This window comes from Ochotona curzoniae, unplaced genomic scaffold (genome assembly GCF_017591425.1).
Source record: "Ochotona curzoniae isolate NIBS_2020 unplaced genomic scaffold, NIBS_Ocur_1.0 contig_4792, whole genome shotgun sequence".
Taxonomy (NCBI): Eukaryota; Metazoa; Chordata; class Mammalia; order Lagomorpha; family Ochotonidae; genus Ochotona; species Ochotona curzoniae.
Genome location: NW_024466389.1, coordinates 8,763,111 through 8,789,327, shown reverse-complemented (window position 1 = coordinate 8,789,327; position 26,217 = coordinate 8,763,111). Strand labels below are relative to the sequence as shown.

The following is a 26,217-nucleotide window of genomic DNA, read 5'->3' as shown; positions in this document are numbered from 1 at the left end:
TGAGAAACCAGGCAGGTGCCGCTGCCTGGCCTGGGTTTCCTGGCCGCTGGGATGGGTGACTCAGGGAGCAGCTGTTGCCTCTTGGCTGAGGCCCTGAGGGGGCGGTGCAGGGGCAGGCAGGGCTCTTTGTCAAAGCCAGATGCAAGAGTTTGAGAGGGTGAGGTGGGCCAGATTTTGGGGCCCACGGTTCTGTGCGGGTCTGGGGGTGTGGTGTTTGGGAAAGGGATTAACACTTAGTGGGAAGAAGCCTTCTTCAGAGCGGGCGTCAGGGAAGAATGTTCATGTGTTATGTCTTTGGGACTCTAGTCCTCCATGTGCCGCCTCTGAGGGGATCTCGTGCAGGATGAGGCTGAGGGTCTCTGATGGCCTGAGACCTGGGGGAGGAGAGCCTGGCTTGGGACAGCTGCCTCTGATGGCCTGAGGCCTGGGGGAAGAGGCCTGACCTGGGACAGCTGGCCTTCACTCAGGCTCCAGGCCTGTTGTCTGTTGCCTGGCCAGCAGGGCTCAGGCTGGCAGCTGTGCCACATTCCCTTTTCCTCCAGGATGCAAGGTGTTTGCTTAGCCAAAGCTACTGCACTCCAGGGGCATCGTGGCCACTGGGTGGCGTGCAAGGTGTATGCTGCCAGGGCCAGTGTGTGGCACTCTGGTACCACGCATGGCCACTGGGAGGCAGTGCTGCAAGGCTAATCCCTAACTGCCTGGATAGGTCTGATCCATCCAGAGGCTGCTGGGGGTCCGTCTCTCCTCACCGCTCCCTGACATCCTAGCCCACCCGAGACCTCAGACCTCATGTGTCGGTGTGGCAGCGAACCTTTGGGGAGCTCTGGGGTACATCAATCCAGAATCCATTCCTCTGGCCTTAATGCCATTCTTTTGGCTACTGCACTCTAAACTCAGAGCTGCCTAATGGTCAGAGCACAGTCCATAAGCTTGGACTGTGCATCCTGCTGCCCCAGTTGCCTTCTGGGCCTCCTCGCCTCGCAGGCTGAGCTAAACGAGTTATTAATGTGTGCTAATTGTCCCCAGCCTCAGTCGCAGCTGTCTCAGTGCCCAGGCAACCCCCTACTGTGCCCTCCACGCTCAGCCCCTCCCCTCCCCCACTAGCCATCAAGAACCACACACACATAGAAATATAGAATTTTATCTTAGTTTAGTTAAAAAAAATAATCGTACCACCGAATGAAGACGTAGCTTTTTTTTTTTTGAGAAGGGAGAAAAAAAAAATAAAGCCAAAAACCTCCCCCCAAAGCACATTTTATATTCACCTGTGGACACATCTACTAAGGCAAACGCAATCCCAGGCCACAGCTGCCACTCCCGGCTTGGGACCTCCCAGTGTCTGCAAGTTCTAAGGCCAAAAAAAAAAAAAAAAAAAAGACAATTTCTGCAGGTGCATGGAGCTGTGTGGACTGTGTCGGGGAAGAGGGCTTTCTTAAAATAAAGACTGAGTTGACAAAGCAGTGACGCCGTTGTGACGCACAGGGGAATTGCATAAGGGCAACCAGGGTGGCTGTTCACTGGCTCGGACTGGGTGACGCTCAAGTTCACAACACAGCAACGGACACACACACATACACACACACGTTAGCAAGTACGTGGGAGGACCTCGGCCGCCACCTGGCTGGTGATGGGCACAGGGGTGGCTAGGCCTGACAGGCAGGGCCCGTCGTGGGTGGACGAGGCATGACCACCCCTTGGGGAAGGGAGGTGGGATGGGGTGGAGCCAGGCCCACTCCCCCATCCTGCCCCACACTTGCATGCAAACGCACGCTCTGGGATGACCCCTGTGAAGTGGTGGTCTCCTCTCGCACTGCTCTACCTCCGACAGGCCACTGGGATCCCCAGAGTGTTAGCGAGTGGAGGGGTCACTGCCCCCCGAGTCTTCCTGTCCAGGCTCCCACGGTGTGCCCGGCAGAGTGTGGGCCCGTGAGGTAGATGGGCACAGTGGCCCCCCTCTCTTTGCCTGGCTGGGTTTTGCCTCCATGTCTGTGGGGGTCCCCTCATCTTAACAGAAGCTGCGCCCTGCTAGCAGATCCAAGAGGAGAGGCTTCTGGACTGAGGGCACCCTGGTGCTCCTGTTGGTCCCCCCACCACCCGGTCCCACGACTGCTGTTGTCTCTGGGATCTTCCCCATGGAGGAAGGGGCTGGAAGGGCCCGGGGACCTTGGACATGGAGGCTGGTGTATGTGGGGTGATGTGGGAGGGGGGCAGCGGGGATTTGGAGCAGGAGCTGGTTCTGGAGGGGCTGCAGCAGGCAGCGGGCAGCCAGGGGTGCAAGGTGCAGGGCTGGGCCAGGCAGGGGCCGGTGCTGGTGTCACAGCTTCAAGGACAGCAGGTGGGAGTAGGGAGCCGGTGGCCGCCTCCATGAAGCCCTCTATTGGCTGGGCTTGCAGAGGTGTTGGGGGCCCTCCACAGTGGTCCTGGGCAGTGGAGGTGCCCCACCCCATGCGCCTGGAGGCTGCTGGGGCGTTGCCAGGCAGGGCGGTGGCCAAGGGTGGGCCGGGCTACTTGAAGGTGGACTGCAGCTCCTTGAAGGCCGCTTTGCGCTGCTTCATCTCTTCCGCTTGCTTCTTCTTCTCCTCCTGCTCGGCTCTGATCTCCTCCTCGAAGCGGCTGGACACGTTGATGGCCTGGACCTGGAAGGGCACGGCCGTGAGGGTCAGGCTGAGACTGCTGTGTCTCACCCCGCAGCTCTCAGCAGCACCGGCCCGGGCCAGACAACCTTGGAGCTGGAGCTTCCACCTTAAGAACTAGACGCTCTGGTGCCCTGGGAGGTAAGGCATACAGCAGCTACACGGACATTGCTGTTCTTGGGCTGTGCAGGGCCCAGGTGTGCCCCAAATCTGCTGGTGAACCCCAAAATGTTCCATTAACCCTGGGAAGCCCAGAGGGGGTTAGGGAGCGGTCTGTGGAAGGCCTAAGCTTTACAGGCAAAGTGGGGGATCCTGCAGCTGTGGGGGCAGGGGCCATATTCTCCATTTCAGCAGGTGTTGGAGGGGTGCAAGTGTGCAGGTGGGTCCTGGGGCTCCCCACGCTGTGCTCCCAGCTGCTGACTCCAAGCTCCCCCTTCGTAAGGCCCAGTCCTGTGGGCCAGGATGGGTGAGTGAAGGTGGACCCTGTCCCCTCTCCGAGAGCACACAGTTCCCCCACCACACACCACCTCCGAAGCAAGTGGGAAAAGGGCATGTCACTATGATGGCAGGGGTCAGAGGCCAGGAGTCAGTGTCCTTGCAGCCTGAACAGGGACAAGAAGGGGGACTGTGACCCCTAGAGCTGATCCGGGTCCCCTTGTCCTTGAGCTGGGACCGCACGGTAGCTGGCTCCTGACCTTGGCCTCGAAGAAGCTCTTGGCACCCTTCACGCCCTCGGTGGAGACGTCGATCTCAGAGAGGCGGGCCAGCACGTGGAGCCCACTGTCCTCCTGCAGCTCGCCGGCCGCCGCCTTGCGGAAGATCAGGAGGAACTGCAGAGAGAGGGGCACGAGATGTTGGGAGGGTGGGAGAGGGGTCGAGTCCTGCCGCACCCCAGGCTTAACCTGCTCCCAGGGCCCGAGCCTGGGCTCCCGCCCTCTGGGCCCTCTGCATCTGGGTTGCTGCTGGCCTGGCCGAACGTGGCAGGAAGGCAACTTCCCAGCTGGTGGGACTGTCACCTTGCTCTCATTATGCCCCCATAGGCCTCAGGATCTGCCTCTGTGTGCCAGGACAACACCTAGGTCAGCTCTACAGACTGTGCTGGACATCGGCTTTGTGTAGGAAATAATGGCCAGCCTTCTCCTTGTCTCAGATCCTCCTCCACCAGCCCTGTTCCAGGTCACCCTGTGCAGTCTCAGCCCAGCCAGTTACCCAATGACAAAGGCCAGGGTGTGTGGACCCAGTGTGATAGCCTAGTGGCCAAATCCACACTCAAGATCCCACATCGGTGCTAGTCCGTATCCTGGCTGCTCCACTTCCCATCCAGCTCCCTGCTTGTGGCCTGGGAAAGCAGTAGAGGATGGCCTAAAGTCTTGAGACCCTGCACCTGCGTCGGAGACCTGGAGGAAGCTCCTGGCTCCTGATCATCTGGACTCTGGCCGTTGTGGCCACTTGGGAAGTGAACCAGTGGATGAAGATCTTTCTCTCCGTATATCTGTCTAATAAGTTAAAACAAACACAGAAAAAAGCAAGCAAGGCCAGTGTGTGTGTGTAGGAGCGGGGCGGGGCCAGGGCTTGCCTCCCGGAAGCTGAGCTTGCTGTCAAAGTCCTCGTCCACTTCCTTGATCATGTTCTTCAGGCCCAGGTGGGTCTGGGGGGCCCCCAGCTTCTCCATCATGAGCTTCAGCTCCATGAGGTCAATGAAGCCATCCCGCCCGGCGTCGTACCTGTGGGCACAGTGAGAGCGGCACGAGGTTAATCCTGACATACATCCCATTTGAACACATGGGGCCTGGGGTGCTCAGGAGCCCCTCACATGAACCATGCTGCTCAGCCAGAGCTAGGAGGTGCTCTAGCCCAGGCAGCGTCCTGATGGTTGGGAGCTCACCACTTGGTCTGGCAGGCTCCTGTGTGTTGGATAAGCCTGTGGGCACAGGGGACACACACTGAATGTGATACAAACAAGAAAAAGAAAGCCCCCATGACACCCCAGCGTACAGGCTGGGCTCAGCACCAGCTGGCAAAGCCAGCATTTTCCAGGGAACAGACTGGGCATCCTGGCCATGTCTAGCACCAGCTGGCAAAGCCAGCATTTTCCAGGGGGCCCGGGACAGCTCGGCCACATCTCCGCTGCACACCCTGGCCCCAGCGGACAGTACAACCTCCTGGCATTGCAGCTTCTGCATCTCACATGGCGAACTCTCAGGGCAGAGTCGCTCCCTGTGGGGGAGGGATGCCCCGGACAGCTGCACCTCACCTGAGCTGTGATGGCCACAATGTCACCCAGACCTGCCCCACAGGCAACAGTACTCCCAGCTGAGAAGTGCTGGGGGGCAGGAGGTGGTACAGAGGGTACCTCTTTCCAGATAGTGGCTCTTCCCCGGCTCCCCTGGCCTGGGGTGGGGAGGGTCTGCTTCACGCCCTGGCCTGTGCTCGGCCCATGCAGGGGCAGAAAACCTCAGGACAGACGTCCCGAGACACTCAACAGAGAAGCCACCCGAGGGACTTCCAAGACCAAAGGAGGGAAGGACTTTAAGACACTGACTGCTTGGGACAGCACTTCCCACACGGGGGTGCTGGGGCTGAGTCCCAGCCCACTGCCAGTTTTAGCTTCCCGTTTACGAGTACCCTTGGGAGTCAGTGGTGAAGTCCCGGCCTCAGCTGGTGCAGGCATCTGGGGAGTGAACCAGCAGGCAGGTGATATTGTTCAAGGCCTTTTGAATTCATCTTTAAAATAAGTACCATTAAAAAAGAGTGATTTGAAATGGAGTGGCAGAGAGTGAGGACAAGGGACATGAGAGAAAGCTTCCAGCTGCTGGCTCACTCTCCTACCAGTGGCGGTGACTTGGGTGGGGCCAGGCTGAAGCTGGGAGCTCCATCTGAGCGTCTCCTGTGGGTGCAGGGGCCCTAGCACTTGGGGCGTCCTTTGCTGTTCTCCCAGATGCATTAGCAGGGAGTTGGTTCAGAAGGGTGACTAGGACTCGATCCAGCATCCATACGGATTTGGGCTGCGGCTCCGCCGAGTGCACCCCCAGGATATTCCCTAAATCACATTTTCCAATAGCCCATGGGAGTTCACAGCTCCTAGCACGTGTGTGCGGGAAGGGATGTCTAGCCTGTAAGTCGGCTTTCGTGGAGATCACTGGCGTAGGGGATGCAGTGGCAGGGCCAGTGGCCAGAGGGCACCTGCTTTGGCCTTCTTGGAGGAGTTGGAGGCATACCCAGGGACAGGCTGTGCAGGCTGCCTGCAGGGAGGCAGCAGATAGGGCCAGGCCGTGCTGGGGTATCTGGTGATAAGGACTTACCCTACATGCGTCAACGTGCTTGTCCGTGCGAGACAGGCACGGGTTGGGGCAGAGTCCAAACATCCCTCCCAGCCGGCCTCCTTATTATGGTCAGGGCTGGGATCAGAGGGCAGCTCCAGGATGGAACGTACAGCCTGGTGGCACGGGGTGTGGCTTGAAGGGCCCAGCTCTGCCCTCTGTCTTCAAGCTAACCAATCAGTGGCCTGCCTCTGTCTCCTGGAACTCTGAGTGGGGCTTGGGAAGAGTGGTCTCAGGGTCGACTAGCCAGCCAGCCCTTACTGTGCACACAGTCATCTGTGTGGTCCTCAAGGCTTCCACCTGGCTGAGTGACATCAGTGTAATACACCAGGGCTGACTTTCAGGGTCCTGCCACACCCTAGAATACCACACAGGTACACCTCCCCTGCCCATGTGTCTAGAACTTTGCATGACACGTACACCCACTAGCAAACACTAATGGAACCCAGCTGCCATAAGTAACCTATGTTCCAGGGGGAGGTTCAGAGAGGTTAAGGGATCTGCTCAAGCTCTCAGAGCAGTAAGGAGGGGTGCAGACATCCAACCAGGTCTCTGGGGCTCACACTCCTCCATCTGCTCCATGCCCAGCCCGCCTGCATGTGTCATGTGGTGCCTGGGCACAGACGTGCCTGCCTGGAGTGCCGAGGGGACCATTTGTGCGAGGGGTATAAATAGTTCATGCGCAAGTGACTCAGTGGCTGGAAGCGAAGCAGCACGGGAATCCTGGAGGGAACACAGGGTCCCTTGGCCTTTGTCCCAGCTTGGGGTGAGAGGTTGGCCAGGGTAGGGGGTCGGGGAAGCTGGCCTAGGGCTCCCTGCAGGCAGATGTCGAACTGGAGCCCCTCCTTCCATCTTTGCAGCCATTGCAGTCAGCTGGCAGAGGATCTGGGACCCTCCTGGCCCCGGCCTGTGACTCCTGGGAACAGTGAGTGTGTGGGGAGGGGACACTCCACCAAGAGAAGGCCACTAGGGAGCTGGGCCAGACCACCTATGCATTTGCAATAAATAAGCAGGAGTGCCCATGACCCCAGGGTGAGGTGCCAACATCTGGAGACGTTTTGGCCACAACTGGGAGGTGTTCATGACATCTAGTGGGGTGGCTGGGGCAGCTGGGTGTTACACCCTACGGCCATGTGACAGCCCCCCCAGAAACCATGAACTGGCCCCTGCTGCTGGCACCTCTCCTGTGGGGACCGATGAGCCCTGGGCACACTGCCCCCTGCCCCAAGCTGCCTCCACACATGGCAGCCAGCATCACACTGGGTAAGATTTAACTTCCCTTCTTCAGCACTCATTACGTGCCAGGCGCTGCTTCTAGACAACCCCTGAGCTCAGCCACCCTGGCAGGGCAAATGGCGAAGGTGAGGCCCCATCACCAACAGGCAGGGATGGGGCAAAGATCCTGCTCTTCCGGTTGCATTCCCCGAGCCAACCACAGCTCGGCTCCAGAGAAAGTGTGGATCAAGTCCCTGGGACAGAAGCTTGGGCTCTGGCTGGCTCCCTCTGCCTCTGGCAGCAGTCAGGCCAGGCTGGGCCTCACCTCAAACCACAGTTGGAAGCATGGCCTGTATCCATCAGGGTCAATCAATGACAGGGCCTGGGCTTTGGCCCAGGTAGGCTCCAGTCCCCAAGGGGACAATGCAAGGGCTGGCCACAGTGCCAATGGATCAATCATCACGGGCAGGTGACAAGGCTGGGAGAGGCCAGGGGCTGGGGTGAGAGGCGGGGTGCCTTCAGAGGAGGTAACCTTGGAGCAGGCTGTTCCCCTGAGACCCCTAGGGAGTGGCCATCTGCTGCGTGTGACAGGCTCTGATGTGCGTTGGAGCTGGGTATGAGCCAGGAGCCAGGGGCACCCGGACCAAAGATGGCCTGGAAGGCTTGTGTCCACATCCACTCTGCCTGACCTAATCCAAACCCTAGCACTCCACTTGCTGCCTGCGGGACCCTGGTCAAGTCACTTAACCTCATGAACTTCAACTTCCTCTTCCACATCACGGAGACCAAAGGATGCAGCTCAGTTCCTTAGGCGGGGATGCAACGAGACTCCTAGGCCACAGCTTGCACTTCATATATGTCAACCACAGCAACAATCACTATGGTTAAGATTATTAAAGAGGAAAAGATTATAGGCGTAAAATGCCTTGCATTTAATAGGTGCTTAACACCTGTTAGTTTATTGCTAATAATCACAGCTGCTGCTCCTCACCAAGCATTTCACACACAGGGGCAGGTGCAGGTCCAGCAGCGGAGATGCTAGCCTGATGCCTGTATCAGGGTGGTTAAGTCCAGCGCCAGCTCATGTGCACCCTGGGAGGCAGCAGATGATGGTTCACAAGAGATGGGTCCCTGCCACCCTCATGGGAGACCCAGATGGGGTTTCCAGCTTCTGGCGTTGACATGGTTCAGCCCTGGCCAGTGCAGCAGCAAACAGGAGCTCTGTATGCTTCTTTCTCCTAAAACAACACACACTCACACCTGCATCTCCCAGAGTGCTGATGGTACAGGGCTAAGAGGAAAGGCATGAGAAGCACTGGTCTGAAGGCAGGAGCTGGACAACATAACCACGGCTCTCCCGCATCACCCCTGAGGTTTGACTCAGTGACTTGGGGGACAGAATGACAGAGGCCACTAGACAGAATCTGAATTGTTCTCTGGCCCCTTTGCTTCCCCTTGTCCTGCAAGTGATGGAGTAGGGTGGTGGGGACTGCTGGGCCATCAGCAGGTGGATGGTGAGCAGACTGGGCAAGAAGGATGCTCTGAATTGGCTGGAGTGGCTCTCTCCTTGGCAAGAACAGAAGCTCCTAAGAGCTAAGAAATTCCAAGGAAAAAGAAGGCAGTGCTGAAAGCCATCTGGTCTACCTGCCTCATATTGTGGGGTGGAATGAAGGCCCAGAGCAGGCGGCGAGCAGCCCAGGGTTACACCACTGGTGGACTGCAGCAACCTGGCAGCTGGTGGCTGTCCTTCAATCTACCCCTTCTTCCTGCTCCCACACAGGGTCCCCCTTCTCAGCTCGTGGGGCCTGCGGGGTAGGGAGCCTGGGAAGGCTGACTCCACTGGGTAGGGCTGGGAGCTCAGCACTTTTCTGTAGCCTGGGAGGGAGGCTGCCAGGCCTGGCACTGTGCCCACATTCCTACCCGCCTCCCCCTGAATTGTTCTTGCCAGGGAGGGCTCAGCAGCTGCCGCCCCGATGCTGGTGACAAAAATCCCTTCCCAGCCCTTGCTTGTGGTGGAGCAGCCGGCTACCACCCGGGCAGACCCCATCCCCTGGTCCCACCCTGTTGGCTGCTCCTCCCCCACCACCACACCCAGATCTGATAACCGGGCACCATGGAGATGGGCAGTGGCTGGCTGGGACTCGCAGCACGGAGGGTCCATGCCTGGCCCTGCATGCAGGCAAGGACATTTCATGGCAATCTTATCATTTCTGGCTACCTGTGGCTGAGCAACTACTTTGTGTCAGACGCTCACCAGAGCTCCAGGAAGAAGACATAAGCATCTTCCTTCAGGGGGACTGATGCTGTGGCCCAACAGGCTAATCCTCTACCTGCAAGCACAGTATCCCATGTGGCCGCCAGTTCCTGTCCCGACTGCTCCATTTGCCATCCAGCTTCCTGCTTGTGGCCTGGGAAAGCAGTGGAGGATGGCCCATAGCCTTGGGACCCTGCACCCACATGGGAAACCTGGAGGGGGCTCCTAGCTCCTGACTCGGGATCAGCTCAGCTCTGGCCTTTGTGGCCACTTGGGGGGAGTGAATCAGCAGATAGAACATCTTTCTGTCTCTCCTTCTCTATGTAAATGCACCTTTCCAAAAAAAAAAAAACAAAAAAAAAACAAAAAACCAAAACCACCCTCCTCTAACAGATGAGGCAGCTGAGGCCCAGAGAGGAAGTGAAATGGCCAGTCACGGGTCATGAGCTGGGACCCAAACCAGACTGTATCCCGGGGCCTCTAGACCCTATATCAGATAACCTCAGGGACCTGGCTGCACACCCAGTTCTCAGTGCAGATGTCCTGTCTGCATTATCAGGCAGGAGGCTGCTGCTTCGCCAAGGAGTTCAAGTACATTTACGCCCTGTGCAGCCCAGCCTGCCGGACCACGCAGTCACATATACACAGCACACATCAGCCCCAATTCTGACCCCCTGAAACCCCTGTTGGAGACTGCTGGAGACAGGGTGTTAATGGGCTCAGAAGCCCCCAGGCCTGCCTGGCTTCAATTTTGACATTCTGACAGAACTGGTTGGCTCCCATCCTGCCTCGGGGAGGCCCTAGTGGTTCCTAAGCCTCAGCTCTGTTCTGAGCAATGGGCAGACTGGTCTCGTGGGACAGGGAGGTTCTAGGTAACTGGCCTTGGGGCTGTTCTAACCAGCCAGCTTGGCCCAGGCTGCCTCCCCCGTCTGGAGGGAAGTGCAGGTCGAGGCTCTGTGTGGGGGTAGTGACTGCTCAGCAGTTCCCGCTTACTCCCCAACCCCTGACTCATATGGGGAGGCCCAGCATCCACCACTTCCTCTTGGTCCATCCCCTGACTCCTCTGTGTCAGCACAGGGAGAGAGGGAGAGAGAGATTGAGAGTAAGGGAGATAAACCCATGTGTGGTGCCCGCAGTTCCCCTAGGCTGGTCAGTGAGTTCCAGGATCAAGTTTAAGTAGGAGCCTCCAGGGGCTGACATTCTGACCTCAAGTTCAACAACAACCAAAGGACACCTCCATGAACTTCTAGCAGCCAAAGCTTCAGATCCGGCCAGCTCCTTCCCCTAACTGCCTCCTTCCTTGCTTGCATTTAATTATCGTTATGATGGTGATTATAAGGAACATTTATCGAACGCTTAATAGAATCCAGGGCTCGGTACTTGGTTTGTTGATTTCATTCCCCTCATCTTGTTATCCTTGTGGAACAGACTATAAGCAGCCTTAGGCCAGAGCTACAGGATGGTTCAATGGCTGAAGTATCAGCACGCACATCTGGTCAACCTTGTTAAAAATGCAGGGTGATGGCCGGTTTGGGCTGGAGCCTGGGCATCTGCACTTCTAAGGAGCTCCCAGCCCAGGCACTGTGAAGAGGGTACAGAAGGACCCAGGTTCACACTCCATTTCCAGCACTTCCAAGCTGTGTGACTTGGGTGGCACATAATCCTTCTGGGACCCAGTCTCCAAAACTGGCAGAAAAGAGCACAGGTGAACGGCACCTGCCAAAGAATGGCCAGTGGTTCTCTCTGACCAATGAGCGGCTCGGGGCGGCCAGAGGCAGAGAGGCCGCTGAGGGCGTGGGGACAGCCCTGCTCGCACCTATGAGGTTTTCATTGACTCCTCCTCCAGCTGGGCCAGTCTTGTACAAAGGGCCTCTGCCCGCCCCTGCGGCAGCAGGGCCTGGTGTCCCTGCGCTGGACCATCCCCTCCTCGGAAGCTGGCTCTGAGAAGGCGGGCAGGAAGGTGCCAACCACAGGGAAAGCAGAAGTCCCCAGGGGGTGGGAGAGTGCAAGCGGATGACTCAGAGGCCAAGGGGAAGTGGGAGGCCCAGGGAACTTAGGTCAACAACTCCTCCCCTAGAGGGGCTCCCCACCCCTGCAGGCAAAGGATCCAAAAGCATCACCTCCCCCAGGGGGTACCCAGCTCCAGCACCCCAACCATAAACACAGTCTTCCCTTGGCCTCTGGGGGTTCCCTGCAGGAAGCCCCCATAACCTGCAGCTGCCACTTACCCTAACCTTGCACGACTGATTCAGTTTCCCCATGTGTCAAGTGGGGTGTCATACCTGTGTCCCCTTCACCATGCTGGTGTGAGGATTCAGTGACTCCTTCACTTACACAGAGGCTGGGGCTGGCCACCCCACAGGCCTGGCGTGGCACAGAGGGAGCTAGCTTCCACTGCCCCTGAAGTTCCCTGCACATGGCCCTTTTCCCTGGGCCCCTAAGCCTCTTGAGGGCAGGCACTGGATTCTTCATGGAATTCTCTGCAACTTGCTCCTAGTAGAAACTCAATAAACCACATGCAAGGCTCTTTACAAGGGCGCTAGGCTTTTTATCCACAGACTCCTCAGCCCATGACTGTAGCCACACAGGGAACTGGAGCTCAGAGGCGCTGAGGCCCCTGGGTGTGCCACTCCAGGGCTGCTGTCTGCCTGTGTTGTCCTTGTCTTTGCTACCTCCCTTCCACGTCACCCAGTGAGTTCATTTCCCTGTTTCATTTATTTGGTTCTCTGCCACTCTGGTCAAAGCAAAGGGGCTGCTGGCAGCTCCAAGGGGGGTAAATATAGGTGCCAAGGGCTATTGTGACGCTGCCCTGGGTGCCAGCTCAATGACAGCCCTGTGAGGAGGGTACTGTTATTAGGTCTGTCCCAAGGCAAGGGGCAGAGGCTTGGAAAGTTACGCAGTCCACAACTGGGATTCAAACCCAGAACGCAGAGCCCCAAGGCCCTGCTCTCAAACACTGCACCTGTTTGCATTCCAGGAGCGACTCAGGAGAGGTGCCAGGAGCACCCAGATCCAAGCAGATACCTGGGAGGGGTTGAGGAGGGTGGGGGAAAGAGGAGCCTGTGGGGGCAGAGACCACCAGATGGGAAAGGAAGCTTGCCTCTCTATCTCAGGGGCCGGGCCTGCCTGGCCTGGGTACGACGGGAACTAGGGCAGTGTCCTCAGAGTCCAGAGCAGACAGAGCATCAAAGGCTGCCTGCCTTCCCAGCAGGTGTCAGAGCAGGGTACAGCTGAGGCTCCTGGGCCCACCCCACCGTCCTCACTCTACCCCAGGGATGAGGGAGGGAGGGAGAGAGATGGGGATTTAGGGTGCAGCTGCAGGGGGAGCTGGGACTGAGTCACCAAGCACTCTGGTGAGTGGCACCTTGTGCCTGGCTCCAGGTTAGCACCCTTGAGTGCCACCCCAAAAGGCACGTACCCCTTCTTCCAGGTACAGACAAGGGACAGGGGCTTTCTGCCTCAACCACAGCCATGAACCTGGGACCCTATGCAAGACACTGCACTCCTCTGGGTCTTGGCTTCCACCTGTAGACAGGGGAGTGGGTGCGAAGTCTCCTGCAGGCAGAGCCTGAGATCCTAGTGGGTTGCAGAGCCCTCCCCACCCTCCCCTCTATCCCCAGGGGCTGGCAGTCAATCCCCCACAGGATGGGAGAACCAAAAGTGGCCCAGGGCAGCTCTGACACCCAGAAGGGACTCAGGACCCTCTGAAACCTCAAAGTCCAAAGACCTCTGGGAGTCACGGATGCTGCTAGTCCTCTCCATGTGAGCATGGATGGAGGCCCAGAGGGCAAGTGGACTGGGAGGGAAGGCAGCCCAGCTTCTGAGCTGCAGCCAGTCACTAGGCAGGGCCCGCTCTGTTCTGCTTCCCCAGCTCCCGCTGGCTACTCTGGCGAGTGGCTTCCCGGGAGGACAGGCTCCCCTCGCTTGGCCTGTCCTCAGCAGAGCCCTGGCTCTTATCCCTGGGGTGTGCTGGAACCCAGGTGGCTATGGCCTGGCTGGGGTAGTGCAAACAGAACAGAGGTTTTGTCTGTGGACTGCTCCCAGCCGGCACTCGGCAGGCTGCGCTGGCACAGTGCGGCCTTGTTTCCTTGAATGCAGAGTCCACAGCCTCCCACCCTGGCCAGGGCCTCCGGCAAGCCAGCACTTCCCTCCCTAGAGGTCCAGTTCTTCCCGTCTGCTTCCTGCCCCCTCACCCTCCGAACGCCCCAGTAAACAGTGCTGGGGACATGGTGGAGCCAGTACCAAAGCAGCTGGCTTGGAGTCCAGAGTGCAGACACAGTGTTGAGACCATGCCCCCACCAGCACTTCTGAGCAAGCTGCAGTCCCCCACCCCCAGGTTCTGCTCCTGTGGGGTGTCTGGGCTTCCCCCTCACACAAATCCAGGCGGGGAGTCCATGGAAGCTGAGAGAAGAGCAAGGAGCCCTGGGCATGGAGGTGGGTGTTGAGTGAGCTAGCTGAGGAGCAAGCAGGTGTCTGTGAAGACAAACTCAGAGAAGAGCGTGGGTTTGGGGCTCTCAGACCGGGTCGAACCTTGGATCCCCAACTTTCTAGCTGTGCAGTGTTGTATTCAGACCCCCCCCCCCACCCCCCCAAGTGCAGGGAGTAGTTCCAGGTCAGACCTGGCTGTGAAGGCTTGAGTTCCTGTTTCTTATCAGCACAGGGGCCAGGGGCAGCTCTCATGCCTCTGTGTGTGTCTGAATCAGCCCTGGGCCCCGCCTCCACCAAGGGCAATCTCCACGCGGAAGTTCCAGGCAGGGAGGTCAGACCTGGCCTGGAGCTCAGCAAGGTTTCAACCTGCTTGTCCTGGAACTGGGCGGATCCTGTTCTCCTAACCCAGTCTGTGGCTGGGCAGAGGTGTCATGGGCTTCCAGCGAGGCCCCATAGGCTCCTCGGAGGCCCCAGGTCAGCCACGCAGAGGTGTAGAGTCCCTACCCCCTTCCCGATATTGACCCAAACTTCTGGGGAACCCAAACCTTTCCTGCCCCTCCATGGAGATCAGATGTAGATGTTGGTCTTAAGCTGTGGCTTTACACACATCCCCTTGGCCTGGGCTTCCGGCTGCATGCCTTGGTGCTGACACCCCATACCTGGGCTGGCACCCCTAACCTCCTGCCTAGCCCAGCCCCAGGGGAGCCCTCTGTTGAGTCCCACCACAGAGGTGCTGGTTATTTTGGTCGTGGTGGTGCCAGCTGAACTAACTGAGGGGGTCAGCATGGTGGATTTATACCGTGGGCAGAGGAAACAGAATGAGTGGCTGTGGTGTGTCAGGGACCCAGGAGGGGGTCTTCTGACAGGAGGCAGGGGAGCCAGGATTGCACAGAGGCTGGGTGCAGGGGGTGAAGAGGGCAAAAGGAGGGCGGGCCCCCAGGCTACTATCCTGCAGCAGGGTTCGGGGGATGCACAGACAGGGACACAGGGGTCTCTCTGACTAGTGGGAGTGGTCGGGGATGGGCGAGGAAGGGGCTCAAGTGTCTGGCCAAGGTTTGCGGGGGTGGGGGGGTGGGAGTATAGGGGAATATCCTGAACAGCTGAGGGGAAGGGGGTCTCCCTGCTCAGAACCCAGGCTGCAGGGCCGTGGAGATCAAGAGGAAAGGAATGCGTGTGGCCCGCGGCGCAGGGAGCGCCCCTCCCAGAGGCTGGGTGTGTGGGGGTGGGGAGCGCGGGATGGGGGAGGAGGGAGGGCCCAGGTCCTCACTTTCAGGGTGCGGGACTGCGGGAGCCCCTGAGTGTTGTGGTGGTGGTGGGGCTCACCACGATCCACAAGGACCTCTGGGAGACTCCCTCCCCTCCCACTCCAAGCGCGCGCCTACGGGGTGCTGGGGGCTCCATGACTAAGAGGAGGAGTCACGTGCCAGGGCCCGGGGGGGCAGGGGTCCCCAGCCCCACCGCGTGGTGAGGCGGCGTCCCCAAGCCTCGGGGTTGTCTGGAAGGGATTCCTGGTGAGATGGGGTCAGGGCGGGTTAGGGGGGGAAGCAGGGGAGCGCCCGAGCGTTGGGGTAGGGGTCCCGGGGCGGCGCGGGGTGGGCGGGGGCCGGCTCGGGCGCGCACTCACTGCTTGAACATCTTCTCCATGTCCTTGATCTGCTTTCTGGAGAACTCCTTGAACTCGGTGTAGGGGTTGAAGACGCGGCGGCTGGGCGACTGGGGCTCGCCGATGCCCTGGTTGAGGTCCGCGCGCCGCAGCAGCTTGGCGCTTAGCTCGTCGTCCGCGCTGCCCAGCGCGTCGGTCGGCTCGTCGGGCGCCCCGGCCGCCGTCGCCGCAGCCGCGCCGTTGAGCCCCGGTGGTTCCGCGGCCTCGCCGCCCTCGCCCTCCATCTGCAGCCGCCGGCTCAGCTTGGTGGCCAGCTCGTCCGTGGCCATGGTGGTGGCCGCGCGGCGCTCGCTCGGCCCGGCCCTGCTCGGCGCGCCGCGCTCCGCCGCCGGCCGCGCTCTTCCTCTTCCTGACACTCCCCGGCGCCGGACCCCGCCCCGGAGGCGGGACGTGCGCCCCTCGGTCCCCGCCCCCGCCGCCGTTCCCGCCGCGCGGGGCTGCTTGGTCACCGCGGGTCCGGGGTGCGGGGATGGCGAGCCCGCAGGCTCCGGTCGCCCGCCGGGCTGGGGGCCGCGCGCAGCGCCATCCTGCGCGCCGAGCTCAGTGCGGGAGCGATTGCAGCCGCGGAGGGCAGAGGAGGCGCGCCCTGCAGGGTGGGCGTGGGCCCAGGGCTCTGGAGGCGCGCTGATGAGTGGGTGGGTTGGGGGTCGCCTTCCCCAGCCCCTTCTCGGAATCCCCGCGCCTGAAGTCGTAATCCCGTCGGTGACACACTGTCGGTTGCCATGGAGACGGCGGGAGGTTAAAAATCCCCGGTTTTCTCCACGAGGTGACAGGGTGCAAAGGAGGCGGGCCCCGGGAGCCTGCGAGATCCCGGGGTAGGGGCATCAGTGGCGGGATCCGCAGAATAATGGACCCGCAGCTGCGGTGGGCATGGGCCTGGCCTCCGACGAAGGAGCGAGAAGGAGATGGGGCGGCCGATACTCTGGCCCAGGTGGCAGGATCCGGGGATGACTTGGCAGAATAACTGCAGCCTGTGACTACCTTAGGGTGGCTGGCAAGCAGCTCTGGCTGTTGCGATTTTAAAAAGAATTAAGTTTGTGTTTATTCACCTAAGAGAGATCCTTGACTGAAGGCTGGGTGGGGAAACTCAGTCCCGCTCACCCAGCTGGATGGCAGTCACCTGAGCCATCCACCTGCCTCCCAGGATCTACATGAGAGGAAGCTGCAGTCTTGGGCTCTGGAGCCAGGGATGGAACCCAAAAAGTCGGACATTGGACGTGTGCATTCTGATTACCAACCCGGGAGGTTGACATTTGGTTGCTGCAGAAGAGAAACAGCCCACCCCCCAAATCCCTTGGGCTTGGGGAGGGGTGAGCTCACAGAGAACTCTATGGGTCTGTCTGTCATCTCCACGTTGCAAGGCTGTGGTGCCCCAGTGTCAGAACTTTGGGGCACTGGTTACTAACCACACCCCCCTGCCAACACAGCACACTTGTCCAGATGGACACATGGGACCCAGGATCTTGTGCTTGGAAAGGTTCTGCTCCGTGGAGGTTGAGAGTCACTGTTAAGCAGCACGGCCACGTTGTGTGTGTGTGCTCTCAAGAAAGAATACCCCATTTGCAGAAGGCTCCCTGCAGCCACCGGGCAGAGATGGACTCGACGGGGAGACAGGGCTGGGGGGTGGGTAAAGGTAGGGGCTGTGAGAGTGACTGGCGTGGGTCGCTCCATCGTTATAGATCGGCTGGCTGCGTTTGAGAACATTGCTGTTCTTTAAAAAGGATTTTGCAAAGATTCCCATTCAGGGAGTGGGAAGCTTGCATTCACTCATTGCTCAGCTCAATGACCATGCCATCTTCAAATCCAGCAGGAAGTGCTGCTGGGTCTCCAGGGCAGCTCGGTCCTGCTTCCGCTCCTGCCAAGGGGCCGTTCCCCTGGCCCTACACAGTCCCTAGTAAAGGAGTTTGTTATCTAGTGTCAAGCTCTCGCAGGCAGGGAAGAAAATGCTTCAAATCATGTCTGGGGTGGGAGGCGGAGTCTTCCTCACCATGCAGCTGTTGGCTTGCCAACCTGGTGAGACTCCGTTTACTCCAACTGGTGAATTCTCATGGCTTTGCGTGACCTGCTTTGTGTCTGCCCAGTGTAGGCGCAAACTTGACCGTGAGAAGACCACAGGAGAGGTTTGCTTTCTGAAAAGCTGGGGGGTTTGACTTGAATTATGGGGACTGACTGTGTGTGCTGCTTCGATCATTCGTGTGGTTGGTGGGGACATGCGCCCTCACAGGAGGGCACAGAGGTCGGGGATTCTGGGCATCACCTGTTGTGTCTTGTACCAGGGGAGAGGTGGAAGGAAGGAGCCCAGAGGCCAGGAGATGCTGCCCAGGGAGGTGAGGCCTTTTTTAAAAAAGATTGATTTTTGTTAGAAAGGCAGATTTACAGAGAAAAGGAGACACAGAAAGATCTTCGTCTGCTGGCTCATTGCTGTGACAACCAGAACTGAACCAAATCAAAGCCAGGAGCCAGGAGCTTCTTTCAGTTCTCCCACAACAGGTGCAGAGTCCCAAAGCTTTGGACTGTCCTCTGCTGCTTTCCCAGGCCATGAACGGGGTGAAGGGGAGGGTCTAGATGGGAAGTGGAGCAGCTGGGACACACATGGGATGCCAGTGCTTACAGGTGGAGGATTAGCCAGTTGAGACATCAGGCAAAGTTTTTTTTTTTTTTTTCAACAACTCTTGACTTGATTTTCCTGAAGGTATTTCAGAAGTTTCAGAGCTCTAAGCTCTGTAACCATAGGCCAGTGCTCAAACTGCCAACTGCTCTGCCCATCTCAGAGGCCCTGGGCTAGGACCCTGCCTATGAAGACCCCTGTGGATCTGCCTCAAGCTGGGGATGTGCCTTGCATTGGAACATGTTCCCCTTTGAGGCCACTGGACTTCAGGAAAGGTGCTTTTTAGGGGATCAGACAATGAAAGGGGGAAGCGGATTCCTTACAGGAAATGTCAATGCTTCTTCGTAGAGAACATCAATGGGGCATGTCAGTTTAAAAAAATACTTCCCTTGGGCCCGGTGCTGTGGCCTAGCGGCTAAAGTCCTCACCTTGAACTCACCGGGATCCCATATGAGCGCCGGCTCTAATCCCAGCAGCTCCACTTCCTATCCAGCTTCCTGCTTGTGGCCTGCAAAAGCAGTGGAGGACAGAAGTTCCTGACTGCTGGCTTCGGATCAGTGCAGCATCGGCCATTGTGCTCACTTGGAGAGTGAATCATCGCACGGAAGATCTTCCTCTCTATCTCTCCTCCCCTTTGTATATCTGCAATAAAAATAAATCTTAAAAAAAACTTCCATTATTTTTGCTTTACATATTTATTTATTTATGATTTATTTGAAAGCGAGGGGGAGAGTGTCTTTGCTGGATCATTCCCCAAATGCTGCGATAGCCAGAGCTGAGTCCAAGTTATGTGGTTTTCCTGAGTGTTTGAGCCATTACCAGCTGCCTCCCAGGGTGCACATTGTTAGGAAGCTGGAAGGGAAGCAGGGCAGCTGTGGCTTCATCCAGTTCTCCGGCCATCTCAAGTGATGTCTTAGCTGCTGCACCAACTACCTGCCTGGGAACGAACACAGTGTGGAGTGACCCCGAGTTGTGTGCTGCAGGATTCTGGCAGGATTCTGGCAGGATTCTGGCAGGAGGGACCAGTCTGGACTGGTGACACATTTCAGCATCTGCTCATGTGGAACGAATGATCTAAGGGAAGAATTGCATCCTTGGCAAAGGCTGTCTGCAGAGGCGAGGGTGTCGAGGGCCAGCCGTGATGGCGTGATGGCAGTGAGGAGCTCAGCTGACTCAGTCATCCTGGACTTGTGTGTCCTTGCTTCCTCCCACAGCTCCTTGTAGAATTCTCTTCTGGGGAGCGAAGGAAGCATTGTAAGGTAAACAGCAGCACTTTGAAAAGGTGGGGGCTGGGTGCCGCCTAGGAACAAGAGGAAAAAGAGATTGAGAGCTCTAGGGTGTGCTGGGGGAGACTGTATGAACACTGGGGTCACGCCAGAGCCTGGCAGGTCTGGGTGGTCCTTGCAGCCCCAGATGTTGGGCAAACAAGGGATTAGGGATGCTGACAGAGGAGAAGTCAGCCCATAAAATACAGCCTTCACTTGGCACTCCACACGTAGCAGCTTCTTCATGGATCATTCCAAACACTCCGCAGCCATCAGGAAATCCTGGTGGATTGAGAGATGTACAGAGGCCAAAGTCCAGGCCGGCACAAATATTCACTTGGTGCAACCAGGGCAAGTGAGTGAGCAGGCACAGGTCTGGCCAGAGCCTGTGTGGTGCTGGAGGCTTTCTCAGCTCCTGCAGAATCTGGAAGTCTTTCCGGGCACGCCATGGGGCTGGGAGCTGGTGTCAGGCACATACGTAGCAGAGCAGAGCCGAGCCGAGCCGAGCCGAGCCGAGCAGGGCAGCAGGAAGAGGGGGAGGGCGATGGGGGACACAGCTGCAGGTGGACTCATCTGCAGGTCATTAGGAACCAATTTAGTTCAGAGCGCTCTGTCTGTGCTGAATTCATGTGACAACCGTGATGGCCTGGCATACGTACACTCGAGTGGGAGTGATTTCTGTTTCTTAAGTCACTAGCAGGGCTGTGGTGTCCAGCCCTGACACCTCACAAGCCTGTCTTAGCCCTGCTTTAAGCTCCCGAAGATTGTGTGTGTGTGTGTGTATGTGTGAGAGAGAGAGTGTTGGGGGTTGGGGGTAAGTTAAAACCCAGCCATGTTGCCCTGAAGTGCCTTCAAGTTTGTACTGCTGTGGGCAGAGGGTGGTGACGTTTATACTGAAGTGACTCCATGAAAATGAAGTGTTGCCAATCAAGGCACGTTTATGAAGCGTGCTGGCCCTGGGTACTGGTTCTGGAGCTCTCACGTGCACCTAGAATCCTACCCTGGGTGACAGAGAGAGGCTAAAGATCCCTCCAGTGGTGACCCAGCAGCACTGCTTATCCGCGACTCCCTGGGAGCAGGCACCTGTCTGTCTGGCTTCATTTTGAATCCTCATGGCTTCCTGCACAAGGACAGTACTGGAAAAATTTCTGCTGAGTGAATGTAAGACAGCTGCTCTGTCTGAGGTCTGGGGATGAAGGGGCACTTTTCTCAGTGTGCCTGGCAGAGCATCAGGTGGCTCATTGCTAGATCTCAAGGTCACTGCCGAAAGAAAGAAGAGCTGCTACAGTGACACCTCTGTGCACCCACATGACTCGACACAACTCGGCAGGAGCTCTTAAAAACAATCTTCTCAAGTGTCTGTCCCTGTCTTTTCTGAGGACACCGGCAGCAGCATCAGATAGGGACCGGGGCCGGGTGACCTGCCGGACCTTGGGCACCAGTGCAGCCCGGATGTCCCTTGAGCTGCTGTCTCCTCAGCAGATAAGGAGAAAGGAGAAGGTGGGAGATACGGGTCAACGCGGTATGTATCACTGCAAAGGACATCCATGAACTTGGAATGCTGAGAGGGACTGTAAAATTAACATGCAATGGACTGATACAGTGAATGCCACAGTCGGTTGAAAAAAAAAAGGGGTGATGCCCTAGAGAGGCACCTGATGGAAGGTATGAGTTAAACAAAGCATGTGACTCCCAGCCAGGGCTAGTAAGTAGGGGAAGGGGAGGCTTAGAGCATGGGGGTGTGTCATGAGAACAGCATCCTGTCAAGCCCAGTCCATGGAAGCCCGGTCTTCCGGATCCACTGGCAAAGCTTCCTGCCATGCCTAGGCAGCTGTTGGCAAAGGTAAAGGGCAGAGTGGGATTATGAGCTGGGTTTGGAAATTCCATTGAGGAGACCTTGGGCGAGTCACTTAACCTGTCTAGCCTCAGTTGCATTGTCCGTGAAATGAGCTATAAAAGGGTCCTAGAGAGGAGTGAGAAAGCTGGTGTGTTTACTGCAGTGAGAGGCATGTGGTAAAAGTGCTTTTTGTCAAATGCTTTCAATGATGAAGACCAGGGGTCTGGCTTCCTGGCAGTCCCGGAGCAGGCAGTAGTCAGGCAGATACTCATCTTCTAGGTTGGATGATACCAGAACACAGGAGTTGGTGAATCTGACCCACTGCCTGCATTTATAAAGTTTTATTGGTCATTCGTGTACAATGGTAGAGTTGAGGACAGCAACAGGAAGCCTTAATCATTAAAACACAATGTTCCTATGCAGAAAGAGTTGCCAACGCTCTCCTCCTGGATTTGTGAAAAAGCAGCTGGCTCTTGGACTTCCCTGAAGGCAGTGATGTCATGGCCATTGTTAAGGCTCTGGAGCCCCGGTTCCGTTGCCTGCTCTGTGTCCTTGGGCTAGCTACCTACCTGCTCTGGATGCATCACCTGGCAGGTGAAGCAGGAATGATGTACACAGTGCAGGTGACGTGGGATGGTGTCTGGACCATGCCTGCAGTGTCCGAGGGCAGTAAGGCCACTATGTAAAAAGTAGGTACTATTATTAGTTGTTAAAGGCCAGCTACCAAAAGGCACACAGCAGCTCTCAGGGGTGGGTCATGGCTGTAGACAGCATTCTTTAACGAATGCCCAGTGGTGCTGCCACATAAAGCTGAAAAAGCGTTGTGAAGTCACAGGCACTTCTCCCGGGCAACATACCAGTATATTAATAATTCCAACTTCTTTCCAGTTAGAGCAGTGGGTCAGGACATGCACAGTGACGCAGAGGCCTGGCACAGTGGCATCCTGCATGGAGCAGGCTCCCTGTGATTTTTACCTGAATGAATGAAGGCTGGTTATGACTAGTAAGTGGCCTGCCAGGGATCACCACTGGTCACTGTTAACCAGATGACAGTATTTCTGCATCCAAAATTTCAAGATCTTAAGGGGGAATGCAGCAATGCTGGAGAGGAAAGAAAACCCCAAATGAGAAACCCGCTCATGGTTCCCATCGCAAGACACAGACATTGCAGTGGGTTCCTGGGGGAACAGATGGGCAAAGAAAAAAATGTTTAAAAACGAAAGCAGCCACATAAGGTCATGAATTGGCCCAAAATAACTTGGGACACTGAGCGGACGGATGCAAGCGGCACATCTCGATGGAAGTCAGGCCAAGCTGATAAGCGCTCTGTCCGCACCAGGGCAGGAGCCCTCAGCCCGGAAAGCAGGGCCAGAGTAGCATGAGTGGGTGTGGCGCTTCCTCCCCTCATTCATGTGCCGTGTCCTTTCCTAAGCCCCCCAAAGCACTGGAAACCACTCGGCTGCCCCCGGGAGCATGTTTGGAATGAAGATCCAGAAGCGATCCAAACCCTCTCCATTCCCCAGACAATTCATGACTCTGGTTTCTGCAGCAGCAGGCGCCGGTGCTGCTGCCAAGCTGCGAGAGAAGGGCACCTTATCTGCAAAGTCACGAATACGAGAATCCAGGCAGGCTCCCACTGGCAAGGAAGGGAGGAAGCGTTCTGTCTCAGCAGATTGGGAGGACTTGGGACAATCTTGCTGGACCTGGGCACAACCCCCCTGCGGAAGGGTCCCTGGAAGCTTCTAAGACACTACCGCACCCCACCCCTCCAAGCCAGTGGGGCGATGTAGTACAGTGTATTATTAAAGTTGTATTAGCAACCAGTTCAGTTGCGAGTAACAGATATTTAGAGCAGCAAAAGAAGGTAAAAGGGGCATCTAAGGGAACGGAAAACCGACTCTGTCCAAACCAGACTCTGAAAGCTTTTGTGTGGCCTGTGATTCTGTAACCTTCATTTCACTAAATCCCCTTCCTGCTTCTGTTAGCTACAGGAGGCTCCTGCTCCATGCACCCAGGGAATCTAGAGGGATCCAAAGGGTTCTGGTGGAACCCAATGGCTGACCCTGGAGCTGGCCTTCCCAAAGAAAGGGGCTAGAGCCCAGGGAGTTAGCAGGAGTCAAGGTTGGGAGTATATTCACCATAAATTAAGAGAAAACACAACAAGGGTACATTGTTATGATGAGGAGCCCTTCCCACATGAACTGGGCTTTGTCTAATGAGATCTGAATAAACAGGAGGCAAGTAGGGACATGAAAAGGACTTGTGCATGGGGCTTGTTCTCAGCTGCTGCTCCTGGGAGCCCTTGACCACCAGGGTGTGAACAAGCCCGGTCTAGCCAGGCGGATGCTGAGTGAGTTGGGCAAGAGCAAACCACCACTACAGGACATAGCACCCGAGTTGTATCCAATTGTGGATGGCCAAGTGTCTCCAGGGATGCTAAACATCCCAGTTTGAGAACCAGACCTTAACTCAACCTAAGCAGACCCAATGATTTGGCTTGTAAATGAGGCCATACTAACCCATCTAGCCCTAACCAGAGCTAGCATGGACCAGTGCAAGTGCCAAGCTTCATTTGGCCCAGTGGTTATGCCAGTAGTTGGAACACCTGCATCCTAAAGCAGAGGACTGGGTTTGAGTTCCCCTGGATTCCAGGTTCCTGCTACTGCAGATCCTGAGAAGCAGCATGTTTGGCCCAAGTGGTTGGGCTCCTGCCACCTACATGGTAGGTTGCATCCTCAGGTCCTGGTTCTGGTCTTGGTTCAATCTCAGCCACTGTGAGGGTTCAGGCAGTGAAGCAATAGATGGGAACTGTTTGTCTCTTATCTCAACAAAGAAGTGTCAAGCTGGACTTCTGGAATAAAGTGTTGGCACTTTAAGCCTCTAAGCTTTGGGTGGGTTGTTCTATACAAACAACCATTGAGCCACCAGGCACCCATCCAGGCCTTTGGGTCATTCTACTTCATTGTCACTGGCAGGTGGGCCTTGGTGTCTGGCTTCTTGTAGGTGATTCTCAAGATGGCTGCTCCAAGTTCCCAGAGTGAAAAAGGAGATGAGACATGGGATGGAGAGCAAAAGTTTTCTCCTAACAAAACCTGCCTTTTATCCCTGAAGGAGGGTTCTCCCTAGCGGCTTTTGTTTATATGAAGGACTTTAAAAAAATTCATGGCATATGCATATTATGGAAAAACTACTCATGGATTTTTCTTTTTTTCTTTTGCAGCAAAATAATCTTTTAATTCCCCTTATCCACAAACTTTTTGAAATACCTTGTATATCATTGGCTAGATCTGTTACAACATGGCCTGCCCTAGCTGCAAGGGAGGCAGGAAAATCAAGGTGTTCAGTCTTCAGCCTACTGGCAGAGGAAAGCGTTGGCTAAGCAGTGAGTAAGCACACTTAGTCGCTGCTCACAGCGCCGGCAGCATCTGCCACATTGCTGCCCTGGAGCTGCATGGTGTCTGCAGCCACTTGTTGCATCCTTCCTTAAAAAGACCAGGACGGGGCCCGGCACGGTGGCGCAAGTGGTTAAGGTCCTCGCCTTGCATGCCCGGGATCCCATATGGGCGCCGGTTCTATCCCGGCAGCCCCGCTTCCCTTCCAGGTCCCTGCCTGTGGCCCGGGAAAGCAGTCGAGGACGGCCCAAGGCTTTGGGACCCTGCACCCGCGTGGGAGACCCGGAAGAGGCCCCTGGCTTCGGATCGGCATAGCATTGGCCGTTGTGCTCACACGGACGGAAGATCTTCCTCTCTGTCTCTCCTCTCTGTATATCCGCCTTTCCAATAAAAAAATAATAAAAATAAAATCTTAAAAAAAATAAAAAAAGACTTATGTATGCATGTATTCTTTTCTTTCAAAGATTTAATTTTTATTGAAAGGGCAGATTTACAGACAGAGGAGAGAAAAAGAGAGAGAAAGAGAGAAAAATCTTCCATTTGCTGGCTCACTCCCCAAAAGGCCAAAACCAGCTGGAGCTGAGCTGATCTGAAGCCAGAAGCCGGGAGCTTCTTCGGTTTCCTAAGTAGGTGCAGGATCCTAAGGACTTGGGTTATCCTTTGCTGTTTTCCCAGCCCACAAGCAGGGAGCTGAGTGAGAAGTGGAGCAGATGGGACACGAACGGGTTCCCACATGGGATGCTGACACTTGCAGGCAGATTAGCCAACTGAGCCATAGCACTGGTCCTTTATGCATTTATTCTAAAGGCAGAGTCACACCACAGATTTTTCCATTTGCTCATTCGTGCTTCAAGTGGCAGGCTCCAGTTAGGAGCCAAGAGCTCCATCCTGTACATTGGCAGGAAGCTGCAGCTGAAGTGGACTTGAACTGGCACCAGTTTACCTTGCCACATCACAATGCTGGCCTGCAGCCTTCTCCTTCTTAAGATGGGCACTGCCCTCTCCCTCTGGACACAGGAGCGAAGGTGGCCACTGCAGCTTTGCAACCTGGGATAGTCCTGGGATTCAGCTACAGCACTGCTTAAGCAGCCTGCTTATGAATATCAAGCACAGAGATGCCGATTGGTTTGGCTAGAATTAGGAGGGAAAGCTGATTGGTCTTGCTTGGGTTGAGCATCTCCCATCCAGCCAATCAGCTGTAGGGTGAAGCTTATGGTGAGGGATTATGGAAAGGGAGGGTGTGGCTAAGGAAACACCCAGAAGACTACCAAATTCCATGAGGAAAAGAGCAAATTGCTGCCTTTGAAAGGCCTGAACTACCATGGAGTGGCATGGGTGTTATATTTAACTTCAGCAGGTCCAAATATGCATGTTCAACAAGCAAGCACCATATTGCTCACACAATGTGGTTCCAAACGCTAGTCAGCTGCTTGAACTGCTGTTATCCAAGGGATCTGTTTCAGTACTGGTGAAACAAACTTGTTGTTTTGGACGTGGGGGATGTGGCCCAGTGGAAGAACCCTCAGGCTCTTTCCAGAATGTTTCTAGGGTTTTTGAGACTATTCGGATGGCCAGGGGAAGCTCACCTTTCTCGCTGACGTC

The 26,217-nt window shown here is 56.5% G+C and overlaps 2 protein-coding genes across 2 annotated transcripts in view; both read right to left on the bottom strand.

The window, feature by feature from the left end:
- Window positions 1-1,180: 1,180 nt before the first annotated feature.
- On the bottom strand, window positions 1,181-15,869 carry EFHD2 (EF-hand domain family member D2). The gene is made up of 4 exons (XM_040987944.1): window positions 15,475-15,869; window positions 4,210-4,357; window positions 3,329-3,463; window positions 1,181-2,636 (listed from the first exon to the last, which is right to left on the bottom strand). Exons 1-4 carry the CDS (start codon window positions 15,780-15,782, stop codon window positions 2,505-2,507), a joined length of 723 nt encoding a protein of 240 aa, XP_040843878.1. The 5' UTR covers window positions 15,783-15,869; the 3' UTR covers window positions 1,181-2,504.
- An 89-nt stretch (window positions 15,870-15,958) lies between these two features.
- FHAD1 (forkhead associated phosphopeptide binding domain 1) overlaps window positions 15,959-26,217 on the bottom strand; it is a 108,526-nt gene continuing 98,267 nt past the window's right edge. Inside the window, exon 31 of the mRNA XM_040987613.1 lies at window positions 15,959-16,099. Coding sequence (XP_040843547.1) covers window positions 15,959-16,099 — 141 coding nt within the window. The remainder of the gene's footprint in view (window positions 16,100-26,217) is intronic.